The sequence below is a fragment of the Ailuropoda melanoleuca genome, chromosome 1 (genome assembly GCF_002007445.2).
Source record: "Ailuropoda melanoleuca isolate Jingjing chromosome 1, ASM200744v2, whole genome shotgun sequence".
Taxonomy (NCBI): domain Eukaryota; kingdom Metazoa; phylum Chordata; class Mammalia; order Carnivora; family Ursidae; genus Ailuropoda; species Ailuropoda melanoleuca.
In genome coordinates, this window is record NC_048218.1 from 14,424,912 (window position 1) to 14,443,433 (window position 18,522).

General features: G+C 38.5%; 1 protein-coding gene across 1 annotated transcript in view; it reads left to right on the plus strand.

The window, feature by feature from the left end:
• GRIK1 (glutamate ionotropic receptor kainate type subunit 1) overlaps positions 1 to 18,522 on the plus strand; it is a 340,717-nt gene that overhangs the window by 266,634 nt on the left and 55,561 nt on the right. Inside the window, exon 7 of the mRNA XM_002924137.2 lies at positions 3,387 to 3,530. Within this exon, the coding sequence (XP_002924183.1) occupies positions 3,387 to 3,530 (144 nt within the window). The remainder of the gene's footprint in view (positions 1 to 3,386; positions 3,531 to 18,522) is intronic.

The following is an 18,522-nucleotide window of genomic DNA, read 5'->3' on the forward strand; positions in this document are numbered from 1 at the left end:
GAGCTGTTAACTCGTAGTTAACAGTTTATTACCGCAAAGGGATATAGACTAATATCAGCAAAGGAGAAATTGCAAAGGGCAAAGTCCAAGAGAAACTATGTGGGAACTACTAGTGGTCCTCTCGCAGGAAAGTTGCATTGACAGTACTTCAATCTCTACAGCAATGATGTGGGACAACTTGTATGAAGTGTTGCCAACCAGGGAAGCTCACCCAAGCCTTGGTGTCAGTCAGTCACATAGGCATCGAGCATCCCCATTGCTGACCTTAATGACTCGGTCTTTAGCCATTAAGGAGGGCAAACTGACACAGCATGGCCCAGGGCCCCAGATGTACAAAAATGGGCAATCACCATAAATCACATTGTTAAACTGTCTAGCATTGCCCATTACCCCCAAAGAATACAGAAACGCTACAATCAGGGAGGATAGTCAGTTTTAGACATTATCTCCCAGAAGCCAGTCAAAAGCCAGTCTTTTCTTTGGAATACATACAGTGTGAGCACCCCAGTCCTGCTGAGTTAACCCTTTATTGGCCACTGTTGTGAGAACCCAAACATGGTGTGAAACTGCTTTTCATATGCTTGCTTCATGATCCATGTTGAGGGTAAAGAGATTTTCTTAGGGGCAGTGAATAATGTGGTTTCATTCAGGCTTTTGATATAAATAAAATGTGAACATAAACACTTTCAGAAAAATAAAATCTGAAACACAGGACAATTTCTTTTATATTTACCTAAAATGACTTGAGAGTTGCTGCTCGATATGCTGGCCTCCAGCACAGAACTAAAAAGGGAAGGAAATTCAGGGGTGGTTTATTAGTGCTATAAAATAGGTAGAGACATGTCTCCTCCATCTAAGAAAACATTGCATGCCAAAGGGAAGCAGTGGTTTTAGAATAAATGGTTTTCTTCTTTGAATTTGAAAAGCACTGATCAGGCCCATGGGTTTGAGGCATGTTATTATCCAGCCCAGTGTGGAAGCAGCCTTAACAAAGAAAGTCAAAATCCTTCCTAAGCCCAGCTTATGGAAAAGTTAGATCAAAACTTCACTCCTCACACTTGTCTATCAAATCCTTCAATTAGTCAATTAGGGAATACACATACAAATTTGTTAAAAAGTATATTCCACTGCTAAAATGGTCCAGGTCCCAACAGCATAGCAATTAAGGGCATGAGTTCCAAAATCTAAGTCTACAGCCTGAGTTGAAATTCTCACTTGCCAGTTATCAAAGTTATTTCCTAAAGTTCCTTCTCCAAGTCTCCCTTTTCCTGTTGGCAAGATGGGGACAATACCTATTTAAAGGCATCTTTTCAATAATTTAAGGCAACGACATGTGTAGAATGTTTATAGTGCCTGGTGTATAGTAAGTTGTCCATGAACATTCACCATAATTGAGCTACTACTGGAATTATTAAACCATCAGACAAGTATTTGCTTTAGGGACAGCTCAGCTTCATGGTTAAAAACATAAACTCTAGCACCAAATTCCTGGGTTTGAATCTTGATCTTGCCACCACTAGTTTGGGGACACCATTTAATCTGGTCATATCTTCACCCATAAAGCAGTAAAGGCTATGGTGAAGATTCAGTGTTTGCAACGTATTTAGAGTAGCACCCAACATATACTAAGAACTTGATAAAAGTCAGCTATTATTATTGATTAGTTTCAAAAAGTCTCATTCTGCCAATGGATTACTCTCCTTCATTTACACCAAATTAGCATAGCAGAGTAATGAAGAACATGGGTGCTAGAATCAGATAGTCACAGGTTCAAACCCTGGCCATGCAGCTGATTAACAGAGTGGCCTTGGACTAATCACCTAATTTCCCTGAGCCTCAGTTTTCTTATCTATGAAATTGATTATATACCGGTTTTGAACTGAAATGATCAAAACATTTTTAAGCTTTAACAATCACCACCACTACCATTCCCGATCTAACTTCTGTATGTCAATCATATAAGTGAAACAATTTAACTTAGAAGCACAGCTTAAAACCTTGAGATTATACAGTTCTCATAAAAATGTATTTTATTTTGAGGTATGAAATAACATTAATTCATTCAGCAAACATTTACTAAACAGCTTTAAATATCATTTATGTGCCAGTAACTGTGCTAACCGCTAAAGAACGAAGTCGAACATTTCTGCATTCACAAAACCCACGTTCTTATTGAGAAACTGATGTCACTATAAATGCATATGGAAAATGCAGTGATAGAGATTGCACAAGATACAGGTTTAAAGTGGGGATAATCTCTGGACTCACAGATGGATAAAGTGTGAGATGTAGTAACCCTTACCCTCTCTCTCCACTTCCAGTACGACATGCTCTCAGTAAGTGCATAGTAAACGTTGAGTGAATCAACAGATTTCTGGAAAAACACACACACACACACACGATAATCTTTGATCTGTGACCTGGATTCTAGATTTCACTACACCAATTATTGGCTATATGTAGGACTCTACATAAGTCAATATTCTGTCCAGCGGTTGGTTCTCTACCCAAGTAGTTTTATCTACCTGTCTGTTGATTAATGGAGTTTATTGAAAATTTCAAATGAAGTTCCAATGAAAACCTTCAACTAAAATGTAAAGGTATTATACAATTTTATCCTTAAAGAAAACCCCAGGGCAATATTTTTTTTTTTATAAAACACTAGCAGTTTTGTGTGAAATTTTGCAAAAGAGAGAAATTTCATTAGGAAGGGAAGAATGAGATGCTTAACCCCCAAAAGCAAGGACTACTTACACTCTCTATCAAAAAGCAAATGCTGACGAAAGTAGGCATAGTCTAAGCAAGTTACACAGGTGTGTTTTTCAAAAGCTCTTCCACAACCTGCTGATGAATTTGATTCCACAATTCAAACCTTCTTGACTCTGGTAAATGGAAGTGACCAATGCAAGTATCCCTATTTGGAAATTGCCTATTAGTTTTGCTTGCAGCTGTTTCTTTCCACCAAATAGAAACAAGTAAATAAATATATAAATAAGTATAAGTCCTGAGAAACAAAATCTGATATTGAAATGTTGAGGCTTGGTAGCTTCTAACTCAATGTAGTTGATCTTAACAATTGTGCTTAACATAGAAGGTGCTGCAAAAATGTTTCCTCCCTGAATCAAGCCTTTTGTGGCTGATGTGAAGGTTTTGTTTTGTTTTTTTCAAGAACTCAAAACAAAGCAGAGCTATCACTCCAATTTACTGTGCAGTATGAGGTATTATTTTAGAGAAAAATAGCTATCAGAGAGAAAACTGTTCAGCGGGAGAATAAATAGCTGTTGAGACAGACAAATAGGAGGTAAGGAAGCAAGTAGAATGATTATGCAGGTGAAGGGAGGGAAGCAAGGTGTCATTGAAGATGTGGTGTGTGTTTTCCTCCACAGACTGAAGCAGCTCTGATGTATGATGCGGTGTACATGGTGGCCATTGCCTCCCATCGGGCTTCCCAGCTGACCGTCAGCTCCTTACAATGTCATCGACACAAGCCATGGCGCCTTGGACCCAGATTCATGAACCTAATCAAAGAGGCAAGTGCTACTCATTCATGGCCCAGTTCTTTCCTAGGCATAGTGATTTGACTTGTTCATTTAGTGTGGTCTCTTCACATGGCTCTGTTGGCGTGATGTCTATAAAAGAAGAGAAACCATTATTATTCAATCTGCTGGGATTTCATTGATAGATGTTTCTTTAGAAGAACTACCAGCAATTTTCTAGTGTGATGTTGAGAAGTTCAAAGAAGCTACCAGATCGTAACATTCACCTTCCTTCATCTCAACTATGGTCTCAGTTCTTCCTGGCTCTTTTCCACATATGTTCATAAGTTTGTAGGTGCTTTACTCCATGCCCCATTGAGTCTAAGAGTGGGTTGGTCCATCACTGCAGGGTATCAGGGATAGTTCTCACATTATCAGCCCATAATCTCAGTAGTTTCTTAAATATCAGGTTGTATAGGACTTAATAGAAGGACCTCTTTGTCTTAATGATATAATAATTTTGCCATTTGTCAGCAAACCAGAAAAGTCCAGTCTATTCAAAACATAACAAGTGTACTAAAATATTTTCAAGAGTAAGGGGGATTTGGCGAAGCCGAGTTTTTCATGATTACCCTGGGATCCTGGACTGTCCCCTACAATTTCCTTTTCTCTGATGCAATTTGACTTCTCTTTATCAGATCCTGTTTTAGACCCTGAGATTCCTCAGAGATATGTATCCTTGCATTACCTTTGACGTCAACATACACCTCAGGTGTGTCTGGACTTGACAAAACGAAATGAGGCTTAACTGAGTACGCACCCTACTCTATGCTGCTGCTCTCATGTTTGCTCTATAGGATGCGGAAATTTACCTGCCAAGTGAGGAGTATCTTTATTGCCCTCTGTATTAGAGAAGGTTGAGTTGAGACAACTCCATAAAAAGAGAAGAATGGGAGGGACATAGTGCAAAGGAAGAATGCCCAGCCAAGGGCAAGGGCAAGGGAGAAATCCTACTTTGGGTTCCATCTCTAACACTTACAAACCTTCCCGTGGTTTATTTAGTCTACTTCCCCATTGACAGCTGACTCTAATCCATAAGGGTGAGAACCAGAGGCAGTATGCATGAGGTTTAATACTGCTCAGGCTCCAGAGCAAGGCTGGATCTAGGGTATGGCAAGCAACAAAGACTACGCTGGGTACATGATTTAAGGAGGCACTCACTCTCAGGTCTGAGCCCTGGGCTTATAGGAGACTGTGAGGGAGTACTTCCTTAAATTTTGTGCCCCTGGAAAGCTCTCTGATCTCACTGTAGTCTAGGCATGGTTGCTTGGGTTTAAATCCCAGCTCCGCTAACATTTATGAGCAATATAATCTACATAAGTTACTTAAACTCTGTGTCTCAATTTTCTGTTCTGTAAAATGGGAATAATACCTTCTATCTCAGAGCATTATTGTGAGGATAAAACTATGGGTGTGAAGAATAACACAGAACCATAGTAAGAATCCAAGATATTAGCTATTCTCTTACAATTGGGATAAACTACTACTAGTAGCCTCATTCAGTTTACTGAGTGGGATGCCAGGAATTTAAACCTGGCAACAACAACAACAAAGAATTCACAAATAGGCATGAAATGAAATACGCTTTCTGACAGCTACACAAATCTGACGTACTGTGCCTAATGGAAAAACATTGCCCAGCCTCTTCTCTCCCCACAGAGATCATGGGTAGATCCTGAATCGCCAGCCTGATCTCGAACAAGAAAACAGCTGGTTTCCTTTCATCTCCTGCCAGTGCAAGGAGAGGCAGGAGGCCACATGAAAGCTTAAGATCAAACACTTGGAGCACCCCAAGCACCTTTTTGCTTGTACTTAGGTTGCATAAGAAGGTAAAATTACGAAGCCACGGTTAGGGATGTTTAAAGAAATAATGAACTCCAAGAGGAGGGACCACATTGAAAGGAAGAAAACATTTTACAATCTTTTACTCCAAAGAGCAAATTCCCCATTCTCAGGCTCCACAGTTGGGGGTTGAAAGGAGAGGTGGGTCATGGATTAAAGAGTTTTATTGCTCATCTTTTTTGTCTCCTGTGTTACGATGCTATATGCCACTCCTGGCAGGCTAGAGGGACCTGCAGAGATGGGATGGGGGCAACCAGGAGCAGGGTTCCAATGTTGAAAGATTGCACAGAGTGAATTCTGAGACAGGCCAAAACATGTAAAAGCGAGAGAATGTATATGTTTCTTTCAAGGAATACATAATTCAACAAAACTTTGCAGGCGTCAGGTTTTATTAAGAAACATGAAATAAGGCGCGTGTTCCTAAAACTTCCCCGGGTCCTGTCTTTCAGTAACTCTCACTTTCTAAAAGATTTCCAAACTCTAATCAGAAATCATGTAAAGGAGCAAGTCAGCAGATCGAATTTATGGGGTGAAGATCAAATTCGTCACAGGAGGTAAACTTTCCGAACTCAGAGGTGGTTGTGTGTGCGCTAATCCCTGATAACTTCACACATCATTTAGAATCAGTAAGCCTTTCAGACAAGTCTTTCAAGCTAACCATCTTTCACTGTTTCAGGCTGACTAAAGAGGAAGAATTAAAGAACATTTTAAATCTGGTAGAGTGTGTTTTAGTGTCATGTCTCCGGGCATTTGCTAAACAAATGTATTAGGAGATTATAAATTCCCACCCAGCAAGCAGTCCTGGGGCTCAACAGTAACTTGGTGCTACAGGAAACTCTCTCCTCCCAAACTGGAAGATGTGGTTTCTACTATCTACTAATATAAATTCTATGTAGTGGAGGAATGGTGGGCTTCCTTTGAAGCTATCCTATGCCTGGGATGAAACCTACACTCATCAGCCGGATCTGTAGGCTTTCCAGTGATCTGGTTCCTTATCTCCTACGCCATCCCTCTCATCTCCTGCCCCAACCTCAGCATTTGCTGAACCTCCTGGGGCTCCCTGAACCTGCCGTATGCTCCTACCATATTCTCTTGCCTCTGACTGAAAGGCCTTTATGTCTCAACTCAAGCACTAGCTTCTCTGTGCTTACCTTGCCTCATACATTTTGGCTCCTTACCTCCATTATAGTTGTTGTTAGACCACCATATTTATTTACATGTCTATGTCCAAGCTGTCATGTATACATACGGTGATGTGTGGGTGCGGGTGATGTGTGGGTGCGGGTGTGCTTTGTGGCTGTGTGTGTCTATCTATTTCACTCAGCAATTTGCTGTTCTAATCAATCGTACTTAAGTTTTGAAATATATCTAGATTGATGCATTTTTGTTCCTTTTCCAGCTTATTCCTTTTCATTGAAATCTACTGCTCCATCATTCATTCATTCAACAAATATCTACTGAATACCTAGCAAGGGGCAGACACTATTCTAGACATCAAGAATGCAATAGTGGGGGGAATCAGACATATATAAAAGGAAACATAGTACTTCAAATGATGACAAGGGGTATCAGAAAAGCAAAGTTCAGAAGAGTGTAGGGTGTGCAGGGGTCCTTGAAGGAAAAAATTGCCATTACTATATTATATAGGGTAGTTAGAAAGCATCTCACAGCTAATATGAAACTTGAGAAAGCCTTGAAAGAAAAGAGGGAACCAGGTATGCAAGTAGAGGAACAATTCATTTATTGAAAATACAGTTGACCCTTAACAACAAGGATTTGAACAGTGTGGGTCCACTCATATGAGGATTTTTTCAATAAATGCAGTATTGTAAATGTATTTTCTTTTCCTTATAATTTTCTTAATAACATTTTCCTTTCTCTTGCTTACTTTATTGTAAGAAGACACTACATAGACATATAACATGCAAAATATGTGTTACTCCACTGTTTATGTCATCAGTAAGGATTCTGGTAAACAGTAGACTATTAGTAGCTAAGTTTTCAGGAAGTCAAAAATTATATGCAGATTTTTGACTGTGCAGGGGATCAGTGACTCTAACTTCCGCCTTGTTCAAGGGTGAGCTATACTTCAGTGTACTTATCCATTCCCTTATGAATGGATATTTTTTATTCCTCATTTTTCTTTTATTCTTGGCATATAGAAACATTGGTATGATGAACATCTAATGATTTCTTATAACCAATGCAAGATTTGCCATAGAGCAGCACTGTCCAGTAGAAATATTATGTGAGTCACATAGATGTTAGATTTTTCTAGTAGCTACATTGAAAAATTAAAAGACACATGTGAGATTACTTTTAATAAGATATTTAATACAGTATATCAAAAATACTATCACTTCAACATGTAATCAATATAAAAATTATTATTTAACTTTTTCTCATGATAAGTCTTTTAAATCCAGTTTCTGTTTTATACTTATAGCACTCAGTTTGGATTACCCACATTTCAAGTGTTCAATAAATCTTGGTGACTAAATAAATAGATGTTTTTTTAATACATTATCTCATCCAACCGGGCTAACTAGGGAAAGATATGAAGTCAACATATACAGGATCCATATTTTTATCTTGATAGACATGGAACATATTGATTAGTTATAACTATAAGTATCTACCCAACAAAAACAATTAATGTGACCAGAGTAATTTTTTTATTTTTTTATCTTTATACTTTTTAAATTTAAATTCAATAAACTAACATATAATGTATTTTTGGTTTCAGAGGTAGAGTTCAGTGATTCATCAGCTTTATATAATACCCAGTGCTCATTACATCACATGCCCTCTTTAATGACCAGAGTGATTTGAGTAATTCAAGGACTTGATTTCCAAGTTTTACTGATCACATTATCTAAATAATTAGACAAGTGCCCTATTCCCACCTACTTTACACCCCCTGGGTCTCAGATTTGTGTTCCTGCCCATTTAGTTGGTTTGCAAGTACAGAGCCAGTCCATTCCATTTCAGAAAATGAGCCACCACATGAACCAGTGCCAAAGGAAACTAGTTTATGAAAAAAAAGAAAATCCAGGTGCATATTCTAAGATAAATCCTTAGGAAATAAAAACTTGTTTGCCCAAAGTGCATGGAATAGATATAGTTAAAGTCAGCAGATTTAAAGTTGGAAATCAAATATTGGCAAGAAAAGCCATTATATTTTTAAATTATGCAGTGATCCATGCAAGCTGTTATTGCAAGATAATGGGTTATAAACAACACACATAATAGTTAAAATAATTATATATTGAACAGATGAGAATATGATAAATGCATCATTTCAGTTCCTGAAATAGCTGACATCCAAGGAAGTTATGTGGTCTAAAGGTTATGTTGATCATTTCTTCCTTTGCTTAATGTTTATTTTCATCACCATTATTATGTATACTTCAGATTTGTTTTTAAATAGCTTTTCTGAGAACTGGCTTAAAATTGTGGGTGACTAGGTGGAGCTCACATTGCTTTGATGGAGGGTGAATTTCAGAGATTTGTCATTGTATCACATTCTGGGGACATGAGTAAGACAGTAATTGTACAGTTAGACCATCAAGGCTGCGTTCATACAATAGATACAGAGTGAGCCTCCTTTAATTAAAAACAAGTTGAAATAACACCACAATGAATTGCCCTCATTAACTCTTCTATTCAGGAGATGAAGTGTAGATGAATTTTTGAAATCTATAAAGTTCTTTCTCTGTTCCCTCTTCTCAACACCATTCCCCCCCCCAACTCCAAGTTACCTTTCTCTCTTGATCTTACTGTTAGTAACTCCATGAGAAAGTGTTAGCAAAATGAAAGTTTGCTAAATGAATGACTGTATTTAAGGAGTCAAATACTTAAAGGCATAATTCCTTTCCTACACGATCACAGGCCAATAGGGAACTTCTAAACCTGGAAAACCTTCAAAATTCAAAGAAAAATCTCTTCAGAATTGGAATGAGGTATAAGAGCTGATTTGGGGGGTGAAAATAAACAAAATCTATCTGCCTTTCTAATCCTACCACCATAGGCACCATGGCCTTAAGGAAGTCAAATGATCTCACTTCTTTGATCCACATGTTGTATAGTCTGTTTGTCCAGCTCTTCAGAGAAGAGGGAAGGGGTCAGGAGAATGGGGTAGGGCACAGGTGTTGTAGATCTTATAGACTTTCCTAGGTATCATGGCCAGTGGGAAGAAGATCCTAATTCCCAGGTCTTGCTACTTTCCCTCTATCTTTCTCCCGATACTTAAGTGAGCAACTTTTAGAATTGCTACTTTATTCAAGCATACCTTCTACAAATATTTTGAGTATTTATCAAATGCAAGTGGGGGAATTCAAAGAGAAGTAAAACATTTCCTGCCATCAAGGAATTAATAATCAATGGAGAAGATAGCTAACATAGTTAATATATAATTATTATGCATAAATACAGAAGAAATACATAGTTGACATAATACAAATAGTTAAGATGATAGTTTACATAGTTAACATGATGCAAGACCTAATGAAGCACCGGAGAGTTAACAAGGAGCCCCTACAAAAACACAGAATCAATGCTCATGTTTTTCCCTCTTAAAATATTTGCCTTCCATAACTCTGGTTTTCTTCAGTTGAACAGTAAGTTTTGGAATAACCCCTCTTCTGGCTGTAAAACTTCTGCAATGTGACTCAATAGCCATTTCAATATGCAGCATTTATTTTTACAATACTGCATTGTTAATGGAACCCATTCTTCAGGCACTCAGGGCGAAAAGGGAGACTCCTTGCCAAGGGTTCATATTGAAAATGTGCGTGGTGATTCATTTAGCATATTTGATTATTCTTCAGAATTCCCAGACTAGAAATAGTGTGCTCACCAATGCATAAAAAATTGTTGGTGCTAAACATTGATATCAATCAATAAAATTATGACCAGAGTATATGAATCAATTAACAAAACTAGAGAGAGAATTGTCAAACATTGTCCTACTAATAAAAATTCTATTTAAAATACAAATAAAAAAGTGACAATTTCTAGTTGTGTTCGGGCCTGCCAACTATTGACACCTACAACTCGGCAGTCAGTCTAAAGTGGCCATAGTTTAAAGCTAGAAGGTTCTGACAATAAAACTTAAATTCAGAATTTCTTTTTAAGAAAGATAATCAAAAGTCAGGAGCACTATTTTCCTTTGTTATATTTGTGTGTTTGGATCAGCAAGTGACTTACTTTCCATGACATGGGGGCAGACCAATCCATTCGAAGAAGGATAGTTTATTATTATATATAAGTACATATATATAACAACTTTCCATTAACCCTTCTCATACTGTGTTAAGGTGGCACACTTCTAACACATGTACGTGTGCACACACTCACACTCATATATACTTGAGTCTTGAATTCAAGAAAAATTCCAGTGTCACCTTGGTCCTATTACTTCTGAGCTATGTGACTAAGCAAGTCACATCAACTGTCGCAGTGACCTCAAAATTCTGAGTCTGTGTCCTTATAGTAAGTTTTCTAACAAGAGGCAGGAAGGTTGATCAACTGCTTTTCCACCTGACCTCACAACACCCCTGGAAGTCTTCCTTCCACTTTACATAAGGAAACTGAGACTTAGCAAGTTTGGATAACTGGCCCAAGATTACGAGCTAGAACACAATCCAGCTAAAATCTTACACTGTTGAGTCGATGGTCTCCATCTCTGTACTCCACTGCCTTTCTAAGATTCCAGAATTTTGAGATGACTAGATAAAGCTTTAATCTCTACCTAGTGGTATGCAGTTAGCATGCCCCAAAACACTGGACAATGCTTCTTTATGTATGTGCTTTTATTTATTTAATAAATCTGCCTAATAACCTTGTGGTTATTCAGCAAGATTCCTCAGAGTCCTCTGGGGCATAGCTATGCTTCCTACACCATGACAGCCTGAAAAGTCACAGATGTCAGTGACCCAGAGTTTTCCTCTATCCTGACGAATGATCAGGGCTCCTACCACACCTGGCTCTCTTCAGTCAGTGGGTGTTCACACTTCTCTAATACAAAATATGACTGTGTCCGCTGTAGCTCCCGTTCCTCTCATTTACACTTACAGTGTACTAAAGAATTGAAACATCTAGACTGTAAATACAGTACACATAACTTCTCTGAAGTTCAGTTTTCAGCAACTTCGCCTGACAGAATTATTTTTACTCCTTCAATGTTATTGTAGAAGGGTAGCTTGTAAAAGTTTCATGGTAATATGGCAAATTTCCCAATTCCCTCATATTTCAATTGGGAAAACGGAGATCAAGGAGTAGGTCTAACACTCTCTAAGCATCACAAACAGATGGGAGAGAACCTTCTGGGAGCTCATGCACTGGGTGTGTGTTCTTTGGATACTATTCTGATATGCTTGGTCATTTTCTCTGCCAAGTGCTTCTTCAGGGTCAGAAAATACAGATCTGAATCCATGCCTTGCTCTGAATCCAAGCTCTATGTATGTCACACCCTCATCTCATAAAATGAGGCTAATAGTTCCTACTTCCCACAAGAATGAGAATGAAAGAAAATAGCATTTGTGAAAATGTCCAGTATATCTGACATGGGACTTGGAGAGTGTTTTCCAAAGTGAGACATTTTGTAGCACATCTGTGTGCTGATTGGAATGATCGGTCAGAGAGGGACAAAGTGATAATACGAGAGAGGGAAACTGCAGAAGCAACATCCTTGTGTAGGTGAGAGAGTCTGGTGCACCCATGGGGTACGAGCATGGATAGTGCATCCTACTAACAGGAGGGAAATGGGAGAATTCAGGCAGACGTGCTGGTAATGAGGTGGGTGGATGTGATGGTGGGAACATGTTGCTTCTGCTTTCTCAGTGAGCTAGAAAGCAAGATCTTCAGGTCAGAGTCCAGATGATCAGTCAATATTCCTTATAACAAGGGAAGAGTGGGTGTTAGCCACATTACCTAGATGTGAAAATTCTTCTAGAGTAGAACCATTTAATGAAGGAAAAAATACTCATACATACCATTTACCAAGGTTACTCTGAAACATTTATTCTGCAATCAATATTGAGCAAGTTATACTATGTGCTGGGAACTGTGACAAGACCGTGCCCATCAGACAGGTGAGATGTGGTCCCTGACTTCAGAGAAAGTAGATTCATATATGAAGACAAACATAAAGATATATGTGTCTTCCTCTGGGCTGACTTGTAAGCTAGAAGTATCTTTAAGATCTAGTGGGGGTCACAAGGGCAACAATGTTCTTCATCTGAGTTGCTTTAAAAGCCATCTCAGAGAAAATGAAGGTTGGCCTACACTTCAAACAGTGAGCTGTAGTGCAGGAGGCAGCAGGGTGGGGAAGGGCATTCCATGTTTGGAGACTAGTTGGTGGCTGAGGATGAATTATGGTAGGAGATAAAATGGTACTTGATGAGCAGAGGCCAGTTCACAAAGGACGGTCTGTGTTAAGGAATAGGAGCAATTCTGTAAGCCAAAATGTAGTGTGTACCAAAATTACATGAAGAAATTGTTAAAAACAAACAAAAGAAGCAGTTATCTCCCACATTTAACCCCCAGAAACTTAGGTGATTCTTACTCTAGTTTGAGGAAGATTGCATTTTAGGTAACAAGATGAAGTTAAATTATGCTGTCCATCCTCTATCCTCTGTGTATTATACAATTCATCACTAGCCAAGGATGTGAGAGATGTATTCATGCTTTCTATTGCACCATTGTTCCTAAGTAACCTTTCATCTGTGTTCACAATATAGAAGATGCTAAAAGAGAAATTAACCCAAATAAGTATGGCCTCTTGCCCTCAAGATGTCAGATCTAAGTGAAGATCTAATAGAGAAACACAGAACAGCAATGACCGCATGCTGAGGAACAGGAAGGAGTAGGAAGAAAAGAAGAAAGGCCTGTATCAAGCCTTTCTTTTTCCCTAGTTTTCAGAACAGCAGGGGAGTTGGGGATATGAGGGGAAAATGTGGGGTTGCCGAGGAGGAGGGCAAGCCTCTTCTCCATCCTTCCACCTTTCCTTCTTGGTCCTATGTGGGCCAACCAGCAAGTTCAGCCCAGGGCCAGAGCTTTAGTTGTCTACCTTATTGAAATTACAAACCAGTCATTTGAACGTCAAGCTAATTATAGCTTGAAAATAATATTTGAATGCTAACTCACTTTGTGTGCAGCCTATGAAGGAATACTCAGGGAAAAGGATGAAAATGTTCATTGTTGGCATGTAAGTAAGTCAATGATCCTAAGATTTGCCTTGGAAAGTCAGGTTTTGACACTAATGACTTGAGCTGACCTTTTGGGTATAAATGTTAGATTTTTTTTTTTTACTCACTCCTTTTTTTAATTGATTCCATCATAAAGATGGCTTTAAAGTTTATGTGACATGATAAATAAGGGTAAAGGCAGTGTCTTTTAAGGAGGACATATTCTTTTCCCCTTCTAAATTCCCTTTACTCTTTTAAAGTAAATATTCTAAACCAATGGCAAACAGGCTGGTAACAATATTATCTAATTACCCAAGAGATGTAGACTTACTCAAATCATCCAGTCAAGATTTATGACACAGAAAAAGTATCTAATCAGAGAATGGCAGTAGCTGCAGCTAAAGTTCTTCTGAGAAAGTAATTGAAAAACAAACATTTTTCTGAATCCATATAGGTGATGAGTGTGTGCGGTCACTGTCAAATATTTTCTAAGACAATTCCAACAACTGCAAGGGACTTGGTTTTAAAGAAATAATAAAGATTTGTAAATGTGACAAACCGCTGACCTAATTTTGAACCTAGCTAAGTTTGCTCTATTCAACGAGTTAACACATTTTCTTTTCATCTTACTATTATTAGAAATGGAACCAGAGCATCTCTACACAAAGAACACATCTAGCCAAGAATTGCAATTACCCTCACAGCCCTCCCATTTTATCAACAAGATTTGCCAGCAAAACATTTTGGAAATAAGGGCAATAAATGTAATTCTCTCTGCGAAAGGTTACCTAAACATTAGACAATTATTCTGCATATATTTAGCTTGATAGAATTCATATTTCAGATGCTAGTGCATAATATGTTGACTTACATAGGGTCAAATTTATCCCAAAAAATTATACAAGTGCTTTTTATTCATTCTATTTTTGTTTTTTTAGATCTGAACTTCTAAATTAATTATAGCTTATGAAACATGCAAGTCCAACAATTTTCACTTTGACTATTGATAAAATTATTGGGTATTGGTGAAATAAAGGTATTTTTGTCATTTTTATATTGGGATGAAAAATTGAGGAATTGATAAAAGGAAGGAGAAGTAAAAAAAGGCAGAAGAATAAAATAACAAAAACAACAAAATCTTTGGAACGAGACCATTAAGTTAAGTTTGGCTTCCCCATTAACTAATCTTACCTTGACTTCTCTGAGACTCAGTTTCCTATCAATAAAAAAAAGGAGATAAAACCACAGGCCTTGGAGGGTTTTGATCATGATTAAATGAGATGACACGTAATATAATATTCAGTCAATATTCTGGTCATCTTTCTACTCTCTATGAGCTTAAGGAAAGTTTCCATGTTGTCTTGAATGGTGGAAGAGGGAAGTTCAGTAGGACAGAGAAGGAACTAGGAAAAATCTAGCCTCAGCCTTATCCCACCAGTGGACTTTGGAATGTGTTTTTCACCACAGCATTCATGCGCCCCCTATGAGGCTAACACACCCCAATATTATTCATTTGTTGGCTATAGACTACCACCCCCCCTGGGAGTTTGGGGCATAGCCCCCAGGCATCTCCAAGCTGGCAGGCTCTTGTAGGCCAAGGACAGCCAACACTCCCTGTAGCAAGTACATTCTACTGATAAAGGGGGTTGGAGTGTGGCACCAACCAAAACTGCCACAGGTAGGAGGAGGAAGACTGATTTCAATCACATCAGTTTTATTCTAAATCATGCACTCCAGCAAAGAGTGCTCTCAACATAAACAAGACCAGTATGGCACTTCAGTTTTTCAAGACCAAATATGAGAACAATTACTCACTTTTAAGAAAGGCTTACTATAGGATTCTTTGAACAGGAATTATTCTTAGAATATTTTACATGGAATTTGATTTATGTATATTTGATCTGCCTACTAATTTTAGGAATTAGTCTTCCAAGATCTCCAGAACTGTAGTCTTGTGAAGCCGTCAAATGCACAGGGTGAATGTTGCAGCTATATTGTGGGACACTGTTTTACTGATTCAGAAACTAGGGTACTTTATGTTACATATATAAAATCATCAAGTTGTACACCTTAAGTATATACAATTCTTAATTGTCATTATAGTTCAAATAGTTCAAAAAAGCTTCCAAAATAAACAAAATATATTGAAATGCATGACCTGGAAAAATATTTCTTAGCTGAGTTATGTATGCAACTTTAAGGAAAAGAAAGAAAAAGAAGAAAGAAAGAAAGAAAGAAAGAAAGAAAGAAAGAAAGAAAGAAAGAGGGAGGGAGGGAGGGAGGGGAGGCAGGAAGAGGTAGGAAGAGGGAAGGAAGGAAGGAAGGAAGGAAGGAAGGAAGGAAGGAAGGAAGGAAGGAAGGAAGAAAGGAAGGAAAAAATTAAGATGCCTTGACTAATACCATGAAGCTACTTATTGGGAAAAAGAACCATTCAGTGTTGGAATTGTCCTAGAATTAAGGTGACCAACCCTCAGTTTGCCAGGGACCAAGGATATGAGAGTTCAGTTTTAAAACCCAGACAATCCCAATCCAGGGCAAAGCAAGACCTACTGGCCAGCCTACCTGGTTGTAGCAAGAAGGTTCTTTATACTTGTGAACTGAGAAATTAGTGTATTTAGCTCTTTAGTTTTAGATTATGTAAATACATAATTTGCTCCCTCCATATTTTATTTTATTTTTTTTTAAAGATTTTATTTATTTATTTGACACAGAGAGAGACAGCCAGTGAGAGAGGGAACACAAGCAGGGGGAGTGGGAGAGGATGAAGCAGGCTCCCAGGGGAGGAGCCTGATGTGGGGCTCGATTCCAGGACTCTGGCATCATGCCCTGAGCCGAAGACAGACGCTTAATGACCCAGGCGCCCCTCCCTCCACTTTTTAAATTGAGAATGAAACAAACAGTAGTAGGTTTTATATCCTCTTCACTGCCCCCCACCATTGCCCAATGCTTGAAGAGTTGTTTTTTTATGAAGTTCCTAGTTACGTGACAGGATTTCTGTCCGGCATCCCACTTGATTGTTCTGAGGCAGAAACTGAAAATTCATCAGTCATCCCTGGTTTCTCTCAGAAGGTACTGAGCAAAGCTTTTTCCTGATTCAGAAGTGATTTTTTATTTATTTATTTATTCCTATTCATTTCTTTTTTGAGCCACTGGGAGGCTAGAATTTTATCCTCTATCAACTTGAAAGCTGGCTTTCTACTTTTTAAAATTTCAGGAAGCCACACCATTGACTAAATCAATTTGTAATTGGATTTCCTCAGTGTACACGAAGCCCGTAGTTGTGTGGAGCCAAGAGCAAATACTCAGAATTTTAAATGATGTGTTAACTTTCATACCAGTTAAGGGACTTATGCTAAGACCAAAGAAGAAAGTGAACACATCCTGGTTTTATGTTAACTTCGGTGTTTTTCTCCAGAACATCGCCACTTTCTAGCCCCGCCCCCCGCCCCCCGCCGCCGGGCCTGGATCACGCAGTGAGGTTCTTGTTTCACACATTTTTCTGATCCAAGCAACTGCTGGCAACCCTCTGACCTCAGAGTAGAGTAGAAGTAAATTTTAAATTTAGAAGAGACTAGACTGTTCCCAAGAGAATGAGAGTAGGTGATGATCTCTCTGGAGCAAGTCTGACAAAGTGCTTGCCCTCCAATTCTAGAGCACGTCCTCTATTTCAAGGGAGTTTAAAGAAGGGCCATGGTGGAAGCAAGCCATCTCTTTCAACAAATTGCTTCATTGAGTTCTAATTCTGTGCCTTGTAACACTTCCACATGTGGTGCCCTCGTCCCATTAAAATTGCTGTAAACCTTACGTGAGATCACCTCAGAAAGAAAAGGTCCACTCAGAACTGAAAAAGTACCTGCTACCTCTCAGTTAATACCCAACCCTTGAAAACCATGGAGGTGATCCTTGCTTTTACCCATTGGTCTACTTAATATTGTTGGGGCCCCTGTCCACATCCAAACCAACATTTGCTGGTGGACACACCCTAAATTAACTGGCTAGTAACTTCTTAACATCAAATGCTTTTCACATGCTTCATACACACATATTTACAGACAATAGGGCATCTCAGGAACAGAGATTGAATTCAACTTTGGCACTTAATGGAAATTTCTAAGAAGTAAAAAGAACCATGACCCTCTCTGACGAATCCTAGATATGATTCCTAGATATGAAGAATATTTTAGCTCTCATCTTCATAATGCTCCTGCAAGGTAGATTTTTGTATTCCCATTTGATAAATGAGGAAAATGGGACTCAGTTGGTTTGATCAACTTGTCCAACTGGTAAAGTGCAGAGATAATTTGACTCCGGGGGTCTGAGAGGCCAAAGTCCATGCTGCTTTGTTATATACCAGAACTGCCTCCATTGAAGAAATTTCTGTTCAGTATGTTTAACTGACAGACTCACAAAAGGTATAATAAGAACATTTATTATGAGTTATTTGAAGCACTAATACCCTGTCCTCAATGAATCAATAGTTAAATAGGAGAGGCAGACAAGGGGAAACAATTAATCCAATACAGAGTAATGCATACATTCATAGGGAAATTATGGAACACTATGGGAAACTTAAGAAGAACACATAACCTGGTCTTTAAGATTGAAGGCTTCTTGGAGGAAGAACATCAAAGATGAAATCTGAAGGACAATTCGAGATTATCAAGATGCTGCTAGGATATTAGGCTACCCCAAGCCTTCCAAAGAGGGTAAATGTGATAAACTAGAACTAAGGGGTTAATGAATACATGGGAATCAAGCCAAAAGCCATCGTTCAATAAAGAAGAATTGCACATTCAAACGATCATGAAGCAATAGAGAGCAAACAGACTTTGAATAAATATATTTTAAAATAATTAAGCTGCTACAAATTCTCCAACACCCGACTATTCAATACCAGCCCCCAGAGTCCCCTCGGAAGGCAATTTGGCTTGAAGCACGTTAAGGATACAGGGGAA